The sequence below is a fragment of the Colossoma macropomum genome, unplaced genomic scaffold (assembly GCF_904425465.1).
Source record: "Colossoma macropomum unplaced genomic scaffold, Colossoma_macropomum, whole genome shotgun sequence".
Taxonomy (NCBI): Eukaryota; Metazoa; Chordata; class Actinopteri; order Characiformes; family Serrasalmidae; genus Colossoma; species Colossoma macropomum.
In genome coordinates, this window is record NW_023494795.1 from 25,821,413 (window position 1) to 25,838,877 (window position 17,465).

At 40.1% G+C, this 17,465-nt stretch overlaps 1 protein-coding gene across 1 annotated transcript in view; it reads right to left on the minus strand.

Annotated features, from left to right (window-relative positions):
* syne1a (spectrin repeat containing, nuclear envelope 1a) overlaps positions 1-17,465 on the minus strand; it is a 174,693-nt gene that overhangs the window by 44,845 nt on the left and 112,383 nt on the right. Inside the window, 15 exon segments of the mRNA XM_036582013.1 lie at positions 964-1,137; positions 1,909-2,109; positions 3,467-3,628; positions 3,717-3,839; positions 6,260-6,400; positions 8,120-8,323; positions 9,935-10,078; positions 11,161-11,343; positions 11,934-12,056; positions 14,470-14,655; positions 14,783-14,920; positions 15,394-15,576; positions 15,706-15,858; positions 16,281-16,436; positions 17,171-17,336. Coding sequence (XP_036437906.1) covers positions 964-1,137; positions 1,909-2,109; positions 3,467-3,628; positions 3,717-3,839; positions 6,260-6,400; positions 8,120-8,323; positions 9,935-10,078; positions 11,161-11,343; positions 11,934-12,056; positions 14,470-14,655; positions 14,783-14,920; positions 15,394-15,576; positions 15,706-15,858; positions 16,281-16,436; positions 17,171-17,336 — 2,437 coding nt within the window.

The window sequence follows — 17,465 nt, forward strand, 5'->3', positions numbered from 1 at the left end:
ATTGCAAAATACAGATGTTGCCCTCAAAACCATACAATCACCTTTTATAACTAAGGTCTGCAAGCTACAGCATGATCATTGCATTAGAGAACAGTCAAACATTGTCAGGAATTTTAGAAATGTCTAAATCTGGCAACATCTGTTTTGAAGAGCAGAAGTTAAAGCGCTAATAAAAAGTGACCTTGTGCAACTTCAACTAAAGACCACAGTGGAACGACTGGGCAGCAAGTCACTATGCATTTAGGTGAAGCCTTCAAACTGTCAAACTTCTTTGACAACAGGTAGATGAGGTTTCTCATTACAAAATCAACTTCAAAATACATACATATAGTTATATGTAACTGTAATTTCTGCTGTCTACATGAGTCACACTAAACACTTGCAGCACTGCATGCTGTGTATAACTGAACATTAAATATCAATAGTACAAATTCTGCTATCACCAGAACCTACAAAGCTGAACATTGTCAGTAAAACGACGTTTTTATTTTTACATCAGATGCAACTCAAAAGACAAACAATACAGAGGTGTGTTGTACATGGCATAACGCTCACAGCAAGCAGCAGAAAAGCAGGCTTGAAGCTTAGCACTGTGATTAATGCAATACAATAGTGATCAGCATAAAAGGGCAAACTTTGATTAACACAGGAGTGTACTGTAAGCTGCTCAGCAGTACAGACCAGCACTGTTTTAAAATGCATTGTGGTTAGCATGCTATCACCACAGTGTTGCATATTATTGTTAAAGCTCTATTCTAAACTAGGTCCTTATCTTAACATTAATACTAACACCATACTTTGACAACCCCATTAGTTTCTTCACATTGCCAGCTATGTTCATAAATACGCCACAGCAGACCATCAAAAAAATGTATGACCCAATTTAAAAAGAGAGAAGTGAAGGTCGTATACACATGAAAGTTCTGGTGCATGTCCCATGGGCGTGCTCATTCTCATGTTTACCTGACAGTCAATCAGCTGCTCCTCCATGTCCATGTCCTCTGCATTTGGCTGGAGGGCAGAGTTCAGTGTGGCCCGAGTGCTGAGCAGCCAATGATCAAGTTCCTCCGCCTCGCTATGGTAACGCTGCAGAGCCTGTTCCTGTCTCTGTTCTTCTAGCTGCTCATTCAGTCGCTCCTACAGAGGGGATAGGGACACTCATTACTCTCCATTACTTTAGAACAAGCTTTCAATTACTGTGCTTTCAATGTCCCAGTTACGTAATCCTTTCTTCAACAGGTAGATGAGTTATTTGGTTATAACTGATCAGTTATCAGTTAAATGTTTCAAGATGCTTAAGCTCAGACTTGGGTATAATGTCCTGCTCAAGTTTCAGATTCCCAAAATGTTACATACCTCTAGCTGCAGTTTCAAACACCATAAGAGAGGTCTGCACTGCAGTTACGTTTGTGGCTGCTAAAACATTCCCATCCATTTTAACGGGGCAACTTTGGAATTTGTGTGGGTATATGTGTGAGAGAGACTGGTCTGCTATTTGCGATTAGTGGTTTATAATGACTGTTAACAGGAAGTCAAAATGTGTCAGGAACGCAGACAGACTGACCCAATGATAAGAGGTACATGTATGCCCAAATCAACACCACCTCTCTCATTTTGGGTCAGTTTTGTTGCACATATCACAATGAATACAGCCATATGAAAAGGGATCTGCCTTGGCATTACTTCTTTGAGACAAAGACCGTTTCCACTACCATAAGAAACCACACTAATGATAACAACTAGGTTAAGATTGTCTGTTCAGAGTATGATTTTTCTTGTAATATCATATTTATCCATTTTTACATTTACAAAGGGAGAATCTAAAATTCTCAAATTCAAAACCTTGAGCCTAAATAAACCCTGAAATCTTTCTGCACACGCTCCTCCCCAAGTAAAGTAGTGACTCACCTCCAGTAGCTGGCGTTTGCCAGAGGCTTTCATGCGGATGGTGGCCATGCGCTCCCCCAGCACTGTAAGGGTGGAGTGCAAGGCCAGCTGGTCTCCTGCATCCTGCTCTGGACTCTCCTCGTCCTGCTGCAGCTCCTCAGAGAAGCAGGCCTGTAGGGCACTTATCTCATCCTGCAGCATCAGGATCTCATCCATCAGTGCCTGCAACATCAGCCACAAAACAAACTCAGCTTTCTGTCGGGTGAAAAAGCCCCACCACTTTAGAGAGCAAGTCAAGAGCAACATGCCAAGACAACAAGGATTATACATGGTTATCAGAGAACAAAAACAAACAATATTTTTACCTAAGGTGATTGAACAGAAACAAAACTACGTTTAACTTCCAGAATGAAAACTGAATTTTAAACTGCTGTTAGTCTGTTAATAATTTAAATTCATTTGATCTGGTTAAAGGGCTCACACTCCAGTCTCTCTTTATCCCATGGAATTATACAAGCTTTTTTTGTTATTGTGTCTTTAAGACTGATATATGTAAATGTGCTTTGTTCTCATTGGCTGTTCTGTACTGTACTTCCATTTAAACAGTGTGGGCTGAAATACTTCTATAACTTTAACATAAATGGCAGGGATAAACTGCTATAGGCTGAGTAGCTGGATATTTGTCAATGCGTTGGTTTTCATGACATCACCAAAACAAGGATGTTAAAATGGGTTGTTCTTCATATATCCATATTTGTACTGTATGGACAGGGGAAGGAACAGCATGTTTCAAAACTTTAACAAAGTTTAAACTACATCATACTACATCAAACCCTTTGAATAAAAAAAAGCAAGGAAATTTGGTTCTCCATAATCTGACCCCTTCAAACTGTCCATAAGTAAATGACCACTGCCATTTTAGTATATCGCTGCTGTGGGAACAAAACCTTGTATCTCCAAAATGCTAACTTTACAAGAGAAGGAAAAGGCATACTTTCACTTTTAATGTAAGTCAATGGAACCAGACTTTTTTCCAAGTATACTTATGGTCGTTTCTGTTGGTCCATTCTTTAACTTACACACAACAATATGCACTGTAACAGAAGTCTGTTTCTGCTTACACTGTTTCTGCTCAGAACAAAACAAAATGAAATCATTGCATTCCTAATATCTGATAGTATTCTAGTATTTAATAATTAATCAAAACAAAAATGTTTAAATCATATTATTAACATTACTATAACAATTTTGGCAGCAGCATTGTAAAATAGCTGATTTCCACTTAATTTTGTCTTTATTCCATTTGTATTTAGTGAAAAACATGGTTTGTTTTCAGTGTTTGGTCTGTTTCCAATCACTGGCTGACAATGTGCTACGACATGTGTGGTAGAAGATGGTACAGTTATCACAGCCAAATCTATTTCCTGTACAGGACAAAATCTACTCAAGATGACAAGATGAGTTGCATGTGGTACCTTAAGCAACAGACACCTAAGGAAATGTATTACTGGTAAATGACTAAAACTGTGCCTCTTAATGTGAGGTGTCTTATCCCATCGTCTTTCTCCGTCTCTCTTACCTGGTGAGCTGCCATCTGGCTTTCAGGGCTCTTGCCAGGTTCTAAGCCCTCGTTGAGCGAGGTCTCGATGGACTCCATCTTTGTAGAGACGGACTGCAGAGCCTCTTGGTAGTGCTGCTGCCTCTCCAGAGCTTCATACAGGCTCTTCTGCTTTTCACTAATCTGCACCGAACACAGCATAAGAGCAATAAATGTAGGAGCAAATGTAAGTTGCAAAGAGTGGGATGGAAAATGAAGAGTAAATATTTACCACATTCTTCAGCGTTTCCCATGAACGCTGTAAGTCGTCCAGGTTAGCAGAGGAACTAGACTCCATGGATGGATCATACAGCTCCTGTAAAGGAGCTCTACTTAATGGGGCCCTTCCAGGAGCCTAACGAATAGATAATACATAAACAGTTAGCATGCTAAGTCCACTCTGTGTGCTTGTGTTGATATATTGCGTTGAAAGGTTGATCTGCATTCACGTGTACTCTATTTCATATGCTGCATGCCTTTAAGGCTTGTTGATGTGGTTTTCATATGCTAGCCAGATGCTTAAATATATCACCTCACTCATATAGCTCAGGGGTCTGATACTCTAAACCACTCAGTACAGGTAAGCACTAAAGTATCTGTTACTGAAATGTCATTCCCACATTTAATCGAAGCCACATTCATGTGCCTGTTAGTATACGTTTACACACATAAACCACAGATAAACAATGAATAAAACAATCTTCAAGCAAGAAGAAAAACATGCCGCTGTTTCCAACCTTAGACATATAATACACACATGCACAGTAAGTGTGACTGGAAATCAATTGCAAAGTGTTGTAATTCCAGGCACATGTCAATCAAGAGTCGACTCCAAAACTTCGGCTTTAATTTCACACAGAGACATTCAAGCTTCAAACATGATATTCTGCTGTTAATGTCTAGACAGTCTGAAAAACGCATTCCTCCACAACTCACACTTTAATAAAGTGGCAGTATTTAACTTAGAATCAAGTGGAAGGCAAAGTAAAATTTAAAATTTGTAACAATATAGTGGCTTACAAACAAACAACCTTGCTAGAGCTGAAACATCTACCAACTGGAAGTAACTGACAGTGGAGAATCACTTTAGCTAGCCCCTGTTAGTTAATTTAGCTAGCGACAGCTCTTCAAATGTCCTTCCTAAGGAAAAATAGAAGTTAATCATATGATGTTAATATGTCAAAATTCCTTGTCATTCATCAGTTATAACAGTGTATTACATACTTAAATAAAACCATACTTTTTTATCTTGCCAGATCTTTTCTTATGTCTTTGGAATCAAGAATTAAGAAAATTATTGTGTCACTGAAACTGACCAAATCGTCCATTACTTCAGACTCAACTGTCCATTACTTCAGACTCAACTCTTAAGTTTCTGGAATCAAACAGCCCTAACAGTAAGCTGCAAGGACAGCTGCCATGTAGATGACATCGGCCTTAGAAAAGCCTTTCCACTTGAGCAATTATTCATTATTCCACAAACCCAGTGTATGTGTTCACTCCAGACATCCTGACATCATTAGCTCTCTACCTCACTCTGTGTCTCCCTCTGTGGTCCATTTTTATCCCTCTATATTCCTCTAACCCTCTGTGCCTCTGGCCTAGCTTCACTGGGCCATGCAGATATCTGTGGTGCACATTTGTTTCCTTATGTACGAGACACATGTAAATAAGTAGCAGGCTGTAGTGAACAAACAGCTGCTGATCAGTGAAGATTGCAAACAATACCATGTAACGATACATGTAACAATACATTTATGGTTTACATCCTCACATTACTGGGTTAATGATGAGATATCCTCATGACACTGGGCTCACAACTTGATATAACCATGATATTTTGAATAAAGAAAAATAAAAACTGTATTGATGATACTGTATAATCTACTAATGAGACCAGAGCAGGAAGGCAGGAGGATGACATGAAAGTGCCGGAGGCGGTTTCTGACTAGTGCTGGTAGTTGGCTGGTAGCAAGCACACTATCAAATCTCCATGATGCACATGGTCAAGATCACCGTATTTTGACGCACTGTAACACCACTAATAAAGAGCTAGCAGCTTAACGGGAACAGTCAGAAGCAGTTAAAGGAGGCAAAAGCAGTAGCTGGGATGTAAAAGCAGCTGAAATACAATTAGCTGAAACCCAGCTGAGAAAACATTATTACATGTTAAAGAAAAGATCACAAGTGGGTTGGTGCAGCGAGGGTAGAGGAGAGTGTATTTATTAAAGCAATAGTTCAGTACAAAATCACAGCACACAATTTCCCCCTTATCCCATATGTAGTTGATCAGCCAAGACATGTTTGGAGTCTAAAGTTGGCTTCTTAAGTTTGCACTGGAGCTAATGTTAACTAACAAGTAATGGAAGCTCATAAATCAGACTGCAAGTCTAAATAATCACACACTTGCCTCAAGCTAGTTGTTGTTAAGTAATTTCAAATAAACTTGCTTACATGGTCTGAGACTGTATGATAAATAAAAACGGACGTTATACAGCTAAAAAAACGTGTAATGGCCATCCTAAAGCCTAAAGTGGGAGATGCAGTTTACAGTTGGTGGGGTATAAGCTTCCATTACATGTTACTTTCATTAGCTTCATTAACTTCTAGTGCAAAGCTAAAGAAGCAAATTTCGAACACCAAACATGTCTGAATGACTACCCTTGGGATAAGGGGAATATCAAGTAAACTTGATTTTTCGCTGGATCATTGCTTTAAACTACTTTGCTGGAGATTAAGGTGAGTTAGCGAGGTAAGCAGCAGAGCAGGAGATACCTGGTTAAGGGAGGCATCAGCATTAGGCCCAGGGGAGGGGGACCTGCAGGCTGGAGGAGAGGAGACCTCACTGTTGGTGCCCTCCTCACCAGACTCCTCCGTTACCGGGGAGAGGAGAGTATGACAGCGGCCTGCAGTCATCTAGCCGTCCCACACAGAAAACAAAAGGGTCAGAAAGGGGGTACCGAGAAAGAGCACAAAAAAGTAACAGTGGTGAGAGAATCCCAGAGAGGAGAGAAGAAAAAAGGGGGAAAAAAGTGCAAAAAAGACAGGAGGCAGAAAAAGAAGAGGGAAGGATTTGTGATTTAGAAAGGATATTATAGGATTCGAAAATCCTTCTTTTACAAATCCATCTCAGAGGAAGTGCAAAGAGTGAAGCTGAATAGGAAGGCACTGAAAGGCAGAGGGTAAAGGAGTGCACTGCAGAGCTGTACAGCAGGGCCAGCCACATTTGTTTAGAGCAGAGAGGACATGACTAAGCTCTTTACGGGATCCGCATCATTCTAAAGGAATGAATCTGATCAGCCAACTAGCATCTTAACCCCTTAAAGAACAGGCTTACTATTCTCTTAATATTCAGTAACTACTATGAAGTATTCTCTAATTACTATAAGTTATACAGTTAAAGATCCACTTTGCACATTTTTTCTTGGTTTTTATTTTTTCCCTTCACTTATTAAGTTTATGTGGTTTTATATACCAAAACATAAAACAGTCATTAGTCTTTTTTACATGACAATTTTCAATCTCTGTTAATTTGAATTAAAGAGACTGTTTTTGTTGCTATCCCTTTAAGGTGAACATATGTCCATTATATGTCCAGCAATCCGGCTCAAACACTCCTTAGAACATCACTGTAAATGGTCAGGGCTGTTCTGCTGTAGGCTGAATAGGCAAGTATATTGTTTTTTGTGACATCACAAAAAACAATCAGTTTGCAATGAGCTTTTCTCACAGCTTTGTTTCCATACACAGAAAATGGACTGGGTAATGAACTTTATATTTTGAAGTTTTAACAATATTTACACTTTAAATTCTTCTTTTAATAAAGCAAATAATGCATTTTTTTTCCATGATGAGAGATTGAGGCATTAAAGTGTGAGCCCTCACACAAACTGTGTACACACATACAGCATATACAGAAATCAAATAACAAATCACTTAGGAACTGACATGTGCTTGCTGGCAAAATCTGAACTATTCTGAACAGTTTTAGCCCTGGTACCACTGTGCTAAAATTAGATCTCTCTAACAATATCTCCCTGCCGAACTACTGCAAAGCACCCTCCCTCACTCACACACACATACACCCTGTCTCGCTGGACCATAAGGAATAACTGAATGCTTGAGCAAGAAGCACAGATGGAATCTTAGCCAAACTGCGGTCAGCCTTCTTTCTGGCAGTTAATGTGGAACTTGGCCCTCCTCATCTATTCTGTTTCGGAGCATTTCTTCGTGATGCAACTCTGAGCAATCGCCCAGCCGACCCAGAGCAGAACAGTTAGAGAGTGGAGGCTGAATAACACCCTCATCCTGTTTCCTGACCCACTGAGAAACAACAGCCTTAGTGTATGACACCACGGGGTGAACTGGGGCTTGTGTAGCACTCCAGAGGAAAGGGGACAGTAATGCAATACTTGTCCACAGAGACAAAGAGAGAGAAAAACAAACAGCAGGGTTAGAAAGAGCAGATGTAGAGAGAGGAGAGAAAAGAGAGGAAGAATAGAGATGTACACACAGATGGAATCAAAGTCCTAGGAAAGCCAGCTGCAGCTTTAAGTATACGAAGAAGAGCACTCACACTAATAAATGCCATAGTCCCTGCATGTGCATGTATGTGTGGATGTGCAGCTCACTCACCATGACCACAGAGGGGTGTGTTGCTGGGTGTTTGGACATCTCCACCTCCTCATCCTCCAGCTCCTCCAGGCCGTCCGAGAGGCCGTCCACTTCACTGACCGTCAGCAGCATGGTAGCATGTTTAGCTTTCACGGTCAGCATCTTGCACTTGGAGTTGAGGGCGGCTATCTGCTCCTGGTAGCCTTTTATCTTCTGGGCCAGCTCCTGTCACGACACCACATCACACATTACCCTTCATTCCTAAACCCCTAAAGCCGTGGGGCCTCTTGGTTTAGTCCACAGGATAAATAAACAAACATATGCGGTCCAGATTAAGTCCGGCATAGAAGAGTGGGAGGGGGTGAGGATCATGGGTTAAAGCAGAGAGAGGCAGCAGCAAGTTGAGCATTCATGCCTGTCTCTCTGCCTCTCTCTGTCTCTGCCGATTTGCAGTAAGAAAAAAGAAAAAAAAAAAACGCAAGCCAGCAATGGCTCAGTCAGAGGCATTCTCAACTCGCAGCCAATCAGAGAGCTATGGGGGCGGGACAGTCACCAAAGCCCCAGGCAGAAGCGTGCCAGACAGACAATGAGCTAGACCAGTGGGAGAGAGGGGGGGGGGAGGGGCAAAGAAAGAGAGGAAGAAAGACTCAGCAGAGCGAGGCAGTACTTCCTCACTGGCCACACACACATATATGCACACAAAGACACAACTGGCAACAGGAAATGATCTCAGAGAGTAGGACAAGCCCCCTTCTGCCCCCAAATTTCCTTCCTTCCTTCTACTTCCTCCTTCTCCACCAATCCACAAGCAGATTCGCTGTGTACAAAAGGGACCAAGGAGCAAAAGAGCTCATATTACAGATTTCTCTGGAGTCGCCCCTCCCTCTCACTCTCTGTCCTTTTCACACAGGCTATGCTCTGATAATGAGGTCATGTGGGAAAGGGAAAAACTGCAGTATTCTGCTCTGCAGAGGAAAATAAAGGCTGATTATTAAAGTAATTTGAATGCACCAAACCGCAATAGCAGAAACCACATGCAGCACCAATGCAAAACTACATTCATTAGATGAAGTGCTAAACAAAATGTAGCCTATTTGCTTTTAATCATGTGCATATTTATATGTGTGTATGTGTGCTCACAAACATATGCGGAATTTTTCTCTTTTTTTGAACTGTAACAGACAAGACTGAACCACACTCATTAGAGGGAAAAAGGAGACTCTGCCCTTTAAAAGTGGAAACAGACAGAATCTCTATTATTTAAATAACAGCTCAACACTGATAATTAATTCTTACATCTGCAGTGAAACTGAAAAACTATGAGCTGAATGTAAAAAAAATGTTCATCTGACCAAGATATGTCAGGAATTCATGATCAAGCTAGATATAAAGATATCAAAAAGCCTTGTAATCAAATCTTTGCTCAGGGACATTGCAGACATTGCTTTCAATGCTGCTTTTTTTAATAAACTTTCTGAAGCTTTGGACTTGTTTTAGCTCTTTGTTCCAGACTTTGTGTGTTGTTTAGATCTAGAGAGATGAGCAGAACTAGTATAGCACTAAACTAGTGCTATAAATGATCAGAGGTGTGGTATTTAAACAATCTAACAAATACAGAACCCAATTAACTTCAGACTGAATAAGTAGATTTGCTGGATTGTTTATGGTTTACTTATAGGCCGCTTTGAATAAAAGGATCTGACAAATAAATAAATGTAACTATAAATGTTAATGAAAGAAAATAAACACAGGGTGGGTCAAATGGATCTAATACTGTCTGAGTGTGTCTACACATGCATGTAAATTGTGAGAGACACTAGAGATGCCAGCTCTTACCTCATGGTGTTGTATCTGTGTTTTAAGTTCCTGTATGTTGCCCGTAGCGACAGGACGGTCCTGTATAACGCGGTGGGCTTCCTCAATTAGCTTCTGCAGATTCTTCACCTCCTGTTCATACTGCTCATACTGCACCATGGCCTCCTGGGAACACAAGGCCAGATGTACAGCATAAGCCACTAAAAATTCAGCTACAATGGGCTTTATGCCACAGCCTCAACTACATTAGGACCATGTGCCACTACATGTTAGCATAGACCTGTTTCAGGATGATTGACAAAAAGGTAAAGGTAAATTAGAGAAATATGAGTGAAAAATATAGGATGATATTACAACAAAGTTTCAAGAAAGTGAAGTTATCATTGTTATTGTATTACCATCAAATATTCTGGCTGTGAAAGGTCGCTTTGTAATGCCTGCACTACTTATGCAACATCTTGACAGCATTTCAACAACAGTCAACTGTGAAAACTTTATGAAACTGACATCCAACTGACATCCAACAGTAACAGAAAGAAACAGAACATTACAGATGCTTTCAAAGCATATAGGTCAGTACTGCATATAAAAGTCAGATGTCATGATTCATAAGTGGAGTATATACTGCTTACTTTAGTTTCTGTCACAAGTTTTGTGCCTGGGTTGGTCTATAGCTCTACACTGTATATCCAAACATTTGTAGACACCTACTCATCCAATGCTTCTGAAAACAAGGCTACTAATAAGAGTTTTTCCCTCTACACTAACAGCCTTTACACTAAAAGTGGAACACTGCTGTGAGGATTTGAATGCATTCAGCCACAGGAGCATTAGTGAGGTCAGGTACTGAGGCTGGATGATTAGTTCTGGATCACTCCAACTCATCCTGAAGGTATTGGATGGGGCTCCAGCACTCCAGAGAACACAGTTCCCCTGCTACACATCCCAATGCTGGGGGGCTTTATACCCCTCTAGCTGACACTTGGCATTGGACATCATGAGCCTAGGCTCATGTACAGCTGCTCCAGAGCGTCCCATTCTATTGCCTCTGCCATTCTATGGAAATTATATAAGCTGTGTATGTGAAACTGAACACAGCTTCTATAATCTCTACAGAAAGGCGCCACCAGAGAACACAGATTATACAAGCTGTGTTCAGCTTCACTTACACAGCTTGTATAATCTCCACAGAAAGACACTAAAGATTATTCAAGCTTATTTTTGTATCGGTGTTTGTGTGTATTTACCTGCAGTATATTGCATTGCTGAATGGCAGTGTGCTGAAGTTGGCTGCTGTCCTGCTGTAGACTCTGAGCAGTGACACACAGGGGTAAAGTTGCCATCACCTCCTCTGGCAGCTGGAGAGTGCTCATACACGTCTGCAGAGCCTGTACCTGCACTTTAAATCCCTCCATTTCTGTCAGTAGGAGCTGTGGAGTGAACATCAAGCATTATATTCACTCAGTATATACACACTGCACAGAGGACTCAGCATTTACAGCCATACGGTCTCTCTGGTCACAATGTCTGTTCGTGTGCCAGTTTAAATAACAGACAGTATTTTGCAAAAGTCCTAGACCAGTCAAAAAAACTGCTTAAAACTTAAAAAAGTGTGTTCTTGCTTATAAAACAAAAAAGTTACTTATGAATAGAAAAAGTTACTCTTATCCTCAATGCAGCCCAGTCATCTGTTCAATTTCACCACAAGCACAGCTAATTTAATTTAATTTAATTCAATGTAAGGACTGACTAGCCAAATCAGGAATTTGATGGTAAGTGCAAATACTGTGCTGCCTTGCGGAGAGGAAATGGTTAAGCTAACACAGTGACAGACATCAAGTCACAATTTATTGTTTCACTGTTTATTTATATTTATTCTACTGTTACTGTCTTTCAAAGCGAATAAAATCACCCTGCCCAAGTTAATAGCTTTAAGTAAGTGTAGGGCTTTTGCGCAGTATGTATACCATAGTACTACCATGTGTGAAAAATAATTCAGAAAACTCTCTGGTTAATGTACCTGTCTCTGGACCAGTTGCTCCCGGAGGCTGAGGCGGGCCAGGTCAGGCGAGGCCAAAGTCTCCTGGACTCTCTCTATGGACTGATGGAGGCTCTTGACCTCACTCTCCAACCTGCTCAGATCCTATAAGAAGCACAGACGCCATGTTCACATTCTTACAGAAAAATACACTATATTTCACATGGCAAACCAAGTAAAGAAAATATACTATATTAATAAATAATAAATATAATAATAAATATTATAAGAAGAAGACAAATAACAAAGAGACATGTAAAAGAGAAATATACACTAATGAAATACAATTTACTGTAAAGTATCACTGGGGTCTAGAAACCAAAACAGGCTACATCTAAAGATACGCCTTAACTGATCTCTTTTAAAGCTGTTAATAGACATGGATGTGCAATAATGTATTATAGAAAAAAATCACCACACCAGTCAGTCTTATCATGTATTACGGGGTTTAGGCTTATTGTTCATTTCTTCACAATTGTTTTTATAATTGTTATTATTGTTTGCGTTCCAGGTCTTGGACGTCTACTTGGCTTACTTTGTACAAAATGTAAGATTCGACTACACTGTATAAAAAAAATACAAAAATTAGAAGTTTTAGAAGATTAGAGTTTTTCGGATGGACCCACCTTTTTGATTATAAATCTGTTTTAATACAAAAATGTGAAATGTAAGAATGTGAATATGGCCTCTGTGCTTTTTCTATGATCATTTTTCCTATGTTACAGTATGTGGCAAGGACAAGCTATTGCACAAATAGAGTGGACAGAACTCAGTAATGCTATTAGCTGTGATAGGGTCTAATCCTCTGGAAGGCAGAAAGCCCCTCTCTCTGCAGGATACAAACTCCATATAAAGAGATTACAATCACCCAGCAGGGGTATCTGAAAGAAGCTTTGGTTAAGTCTTTTTATAAACAAAATACAGAACTTACTGTGGCCATTGTTTACATATAAAAACTGGATAACAATTTTGGGCTGGCTGACTGTTTAAAGAGTAACAATATGAAATTTTAAATGAGTTTTCCAGGGTTCCTCTTTTTACCACTGACAAATCTAGTTTAATTTGTAGTACAGTAGAACAATATTATTTAGATTTGGATATTGACACACACTGCAAAAAGGAACAATATCCTCAAAACTAATATTTTTGTGCCACTGTCATTCAGGGCAATGAATGCCATCTGCTGCCACCAAAATACAAGTAGACATATTTAATGTCAATTACACAGCCTTGTAAAGTACACCACATGATCATGAAAGTTCTCTACATTTCTTGCATTCATTCATTCATTTATCCATTCATCATCTAAGCCGCTTATGCTCCTGGGTCACTGGGGGGTGGGGTTATATTTTTTAAGTGCATTAAAATCAGTGAATTAATAGAGATCTTAAAAGCTTGTAAGGATTTATGACAGGATGAAATAAAAGCCCCAAATTTGTTTTAAATTTATATGCATTACATTTAATATTATGATCATGTTTCTAAATTTTGGCTTTCCATAAAACGTCCTTCAATAAAATAGAAAATGTTTGATTTTGTCCTGTCAGCATCAGATAATCAAACACTGTCTGAACAGATAAATATTTTTTTACTATTCTATCCATATTTATTCTATCTATTATTTCATTAAGCAAATATCTCTAATTATATCTCCCTATAAAAGAAACACACAATTTCAGGTCATGCCATTGACCCACATTTCCAGAGTACACTTAGGACAAGAAGTCACTCCCTTTAGACAAGCTTAAGTAGGTCGGTAATCTCGAGAATACCTTTCCAAATGAGAATGTGGCAGGGCCAGATTGAGGTGGAGCTGAAAGCTATTGTGTGGTAGGAGTAGCTCTTTTACGGTATGAGGAGTGCCCTATAATTCAACACTGGCAGCCATGCTTAACATCCCATGGCCAGCACTGACAAAATGTTGTACTTGGTAGGACGAAGATAAATATTCCAAAACCTCCTCCTAAAATTATAACTTCCAAACGAAATTCATTATTACACCTCCAGAAAACGAATTTTATTTGGAAGTTACAATTGTAGGAGGAGGCTTTGGAACATTATCCTCCATTTATGTATAGACGTACTGTCTGTACTTAAAGAAAGCCCTGCAACATCTTTAAAAAGCTGACAGTGTTGCGCATGTGGATTCTGTGAGTTAAATTTGAGCATCAAGCAGACAAAGCAACAATATGTAACGGCACCACTAGAGGGCAACATCTTATCAAAAATACAATGAATTTGGGGGTCTGTCAGCAAGAGACACGAGTAGAGCTTGTTATCTAATTTTAAAAGCTTCTGAAGTAAATACTGTCTGTTTGGGCTCTTTCTTAGTGCAGTGTTCATTTTAGTCTTTTCTTGATTTTATGTATGAATGTGTTAAGTGGATAGCTGCTTTTTGAACTCTCATCATTAAAAGTCATTTCAGAATCTGTTTATACTGACTTTGTTTGTGCACAGAATATTAACAGCAAGCTGCTGGCCAAATCAGTTATGTATGTAGTGTATTATAGTGTATCACCTTGGCTGCATCCTGTAGACTCAGCAAGCGTGATTTGGCACGCTGCTGCAGCTCTTCAGCATGGTGACTCAGCTCTGCCACCTGGTGGTGGAGTGCTTCTGTCTGCACCACCTCCCCTAGCAGCCCCACTCTCTCCACAAGGCCCTCCATCTCACCCTGGAGCTTCCGCCATTCCCGCAACAACGCCTGGAACCATAAAACACCGCATGAAGCACAATTCATAAAGCGTGTGAACACATTCAAATCTAAAACAACTCTAATGAAGAAGTTACTGACTTTTCTATTTTTCAAAGTGTTGACGTGTTATTCATACCTGATGGGTTCTGATTTGTTCCTGCATCATAGAGGCAGGGCTCCAGATGATGTTGGCAGAAACAAGAGTCTCAGCCTTCTCTGTCCAGTTCAGGACCAAGGTCAGCATCTCATTGAACTCCTCGAAGTGCCGCTCTGCCTGGTGCATAAGCAGATAATAAGAAAAGGAACAATCAGTGTGAATCTCGAACACATGTTACTGAGAATTCATGAGGTCCATGTAAAAAAATCAAATGCTATTATTAGCAGCAAAGAATGATAAGAGCCTCTCTTAAATATAGAGTCAAATATAAAACAGGCAGATTATGCGGGCAGTAGAGCACTGACATGCACTAAGAGAAGCATGTCCTGAAGTTGAATTCTCTCGTTTTGTGGAAACCATTGTAAAAATCCATTTCCTGCAGCAGTGAACTGAACCTGTGTTCAACTGGAAGAGGAAAAAGATTGGCAATTTTTGGTGGACCATGGTTCTGTTGTTTGGTGCAGACCAGAATCTGGGTGGAGTGCTCACACCTGTTAAATTAGACCGAACTGAAAGAATGATTAAATTAATAAAGTATGATTGGTCTACACCAAACAAGGCAGATGTCAAAATGCACTTAGACCTAATACCTTCTTTAGACGAGTGGTCTTTCCTTCAGCGAGCCTACTGGTCTGAGAGTGGAGCTCGGTTAGCTTGTTGAGGCTTATGCTCAACTGCCTAGCCAGCAGCGGGTTCTGCTCCCCAAACTCCTGCACAGCCACATCCAGCTCAGACAGGACATGAGAGCAGTCGTCCAACTCCTCACACAGAGTCTGAACAGAAGAAATTAAGAGATGGAAAAAACTGAAAAATACAGCATTTTAAGAAACACACAGAATAAAAATGAAACCAAAAGTCAGAGACAGAGAAAAAGACAGCTTGTATAAGAGTACATGCACTACCTCAGTCTCCTCTTTAGCCTCTTCTACATCTACAGACTTCTGCTTAAGTTTCATAGAGATGGTGCTGACTTTCTCAGAGATGTCCTGCAGCCTGGCATTAAAATCTTCTTTAACATTCCTGCTGTGCTGGACTTCTCTCTCCCTGGTCTGCACCTGGACACAGGAAAACAACAAACAAATGGTCACGTACACTGCTTAAGAAAGTCAACAGCAGATCAAATTTCACATGAATAAGGAATTAATCAGGGCTGGGTTTTCCAAAATTATATCAGCACAAAGATGGTTCTTAAATGGTAAAGTGAACATTACAAGGAGCACTCTTTTCACCAGTTAAAATGTCCTTAACACTAAGATGCCTTAGGGAAACCGGGCCCTGATAAACTTCCCCAACAAGTGACATGAATAGTATTACATTGAACATATTGAAATACTACAAAACCACCCTAACAATCCATACAAATAAAGCAATGTAATAACATTTCACCAAAGCGACCAAAAGCATGTAACCAGTCAACTGTGTCAGTTTTTACATTTTTCTATTTATTTTGTGTGCAAGTGCACTTCTAAGTAGGTACCTGATCCTCAGCTGAACTCAGGGCCAGTGTGACCTCTGCTAATTGCGTGCTGATCTCAGAGGGCAGGGTAGCATGGAGGTCGTTGTATTTCATCTGCTGGCGGTCTGCAATCTGCTCTAGAGCCTGTCGCTGAGACTGCACACCACCATGAGCCATCTAGCACACCATGAACACACACACAAAACTCAGAACACTGATTTAGATCCTCATGATAACACCCTCAGAATATGGCTTCATCCACATTACAAACCTTATCACTCAATTCAATTTTTTGCTTAGATCTGAACTTTCTGACGTAAGTGACCGTATTTGTCATTAATGTGAACAAACCTACACCCTAAAACGACCCACATGTGCACATCCAACTCAAAACATCAAGTGAACGAACCACAAGTGTCACGGAAAACATTAAATGAACTATCAGCACAAGCGTGCACTGCAATGACAATTTGCTCTAAACAGCACCCAGCTGTTAATTATTAGTGTGAGGCAAAAGTTAAAAAAAAGTCAGATTGCTTTTGCAGCATTTACGGTCACTAAATTCAAGTAGGTGCTGCTACCACACTAACATGCAATGATGGAAAATGCACAGTGTAATAATAAAAAAACAAAACAAAACACAAATTCCGATCTGGCCATTCTCATTAAGGTCACATGGCCATGAATTGGATATGCATCTGATCTAGGACCACAAATGAAAGTAGTTCATATCTGATTTTAAAAGATCAGATTTGAGTCTCCTCACAGCTCTGAAAATAAATTGTGCCACTTGGTATTGTGAATGTACCTTATGTGTTAATGGGTCATTCTGAAAAGCATATTCTGTCAGGCTCAAATGCAGTAATATATTTGTTGAGCGTTTCTCTACACTTCGTGATAGAGTTTCATACCTCAAGGTCAGACAGCAGGGTGTCCAGGTCTGCCGTGGGGCTGAGCAGCAGACCCTGCGTGTCCTGGATCCAGCCTTTAACCAGCTCTAGCTCCCTCTCCACTTCCTCTCGCTCCACCAGCTCCAACTGCACCTGCTGCCGGCTCACAAACACCTGCTGTAACAGACTGGAGTGGAGGGGGTAGAGGGTTGAAAGCTGAACTATTTTTGATTCCAGAAACAATTCCAAACGGACAGAAAAATACATTGCTACAAATATTTATTAACAAAGCATGAGCTTCATTTTACAGTGGGTG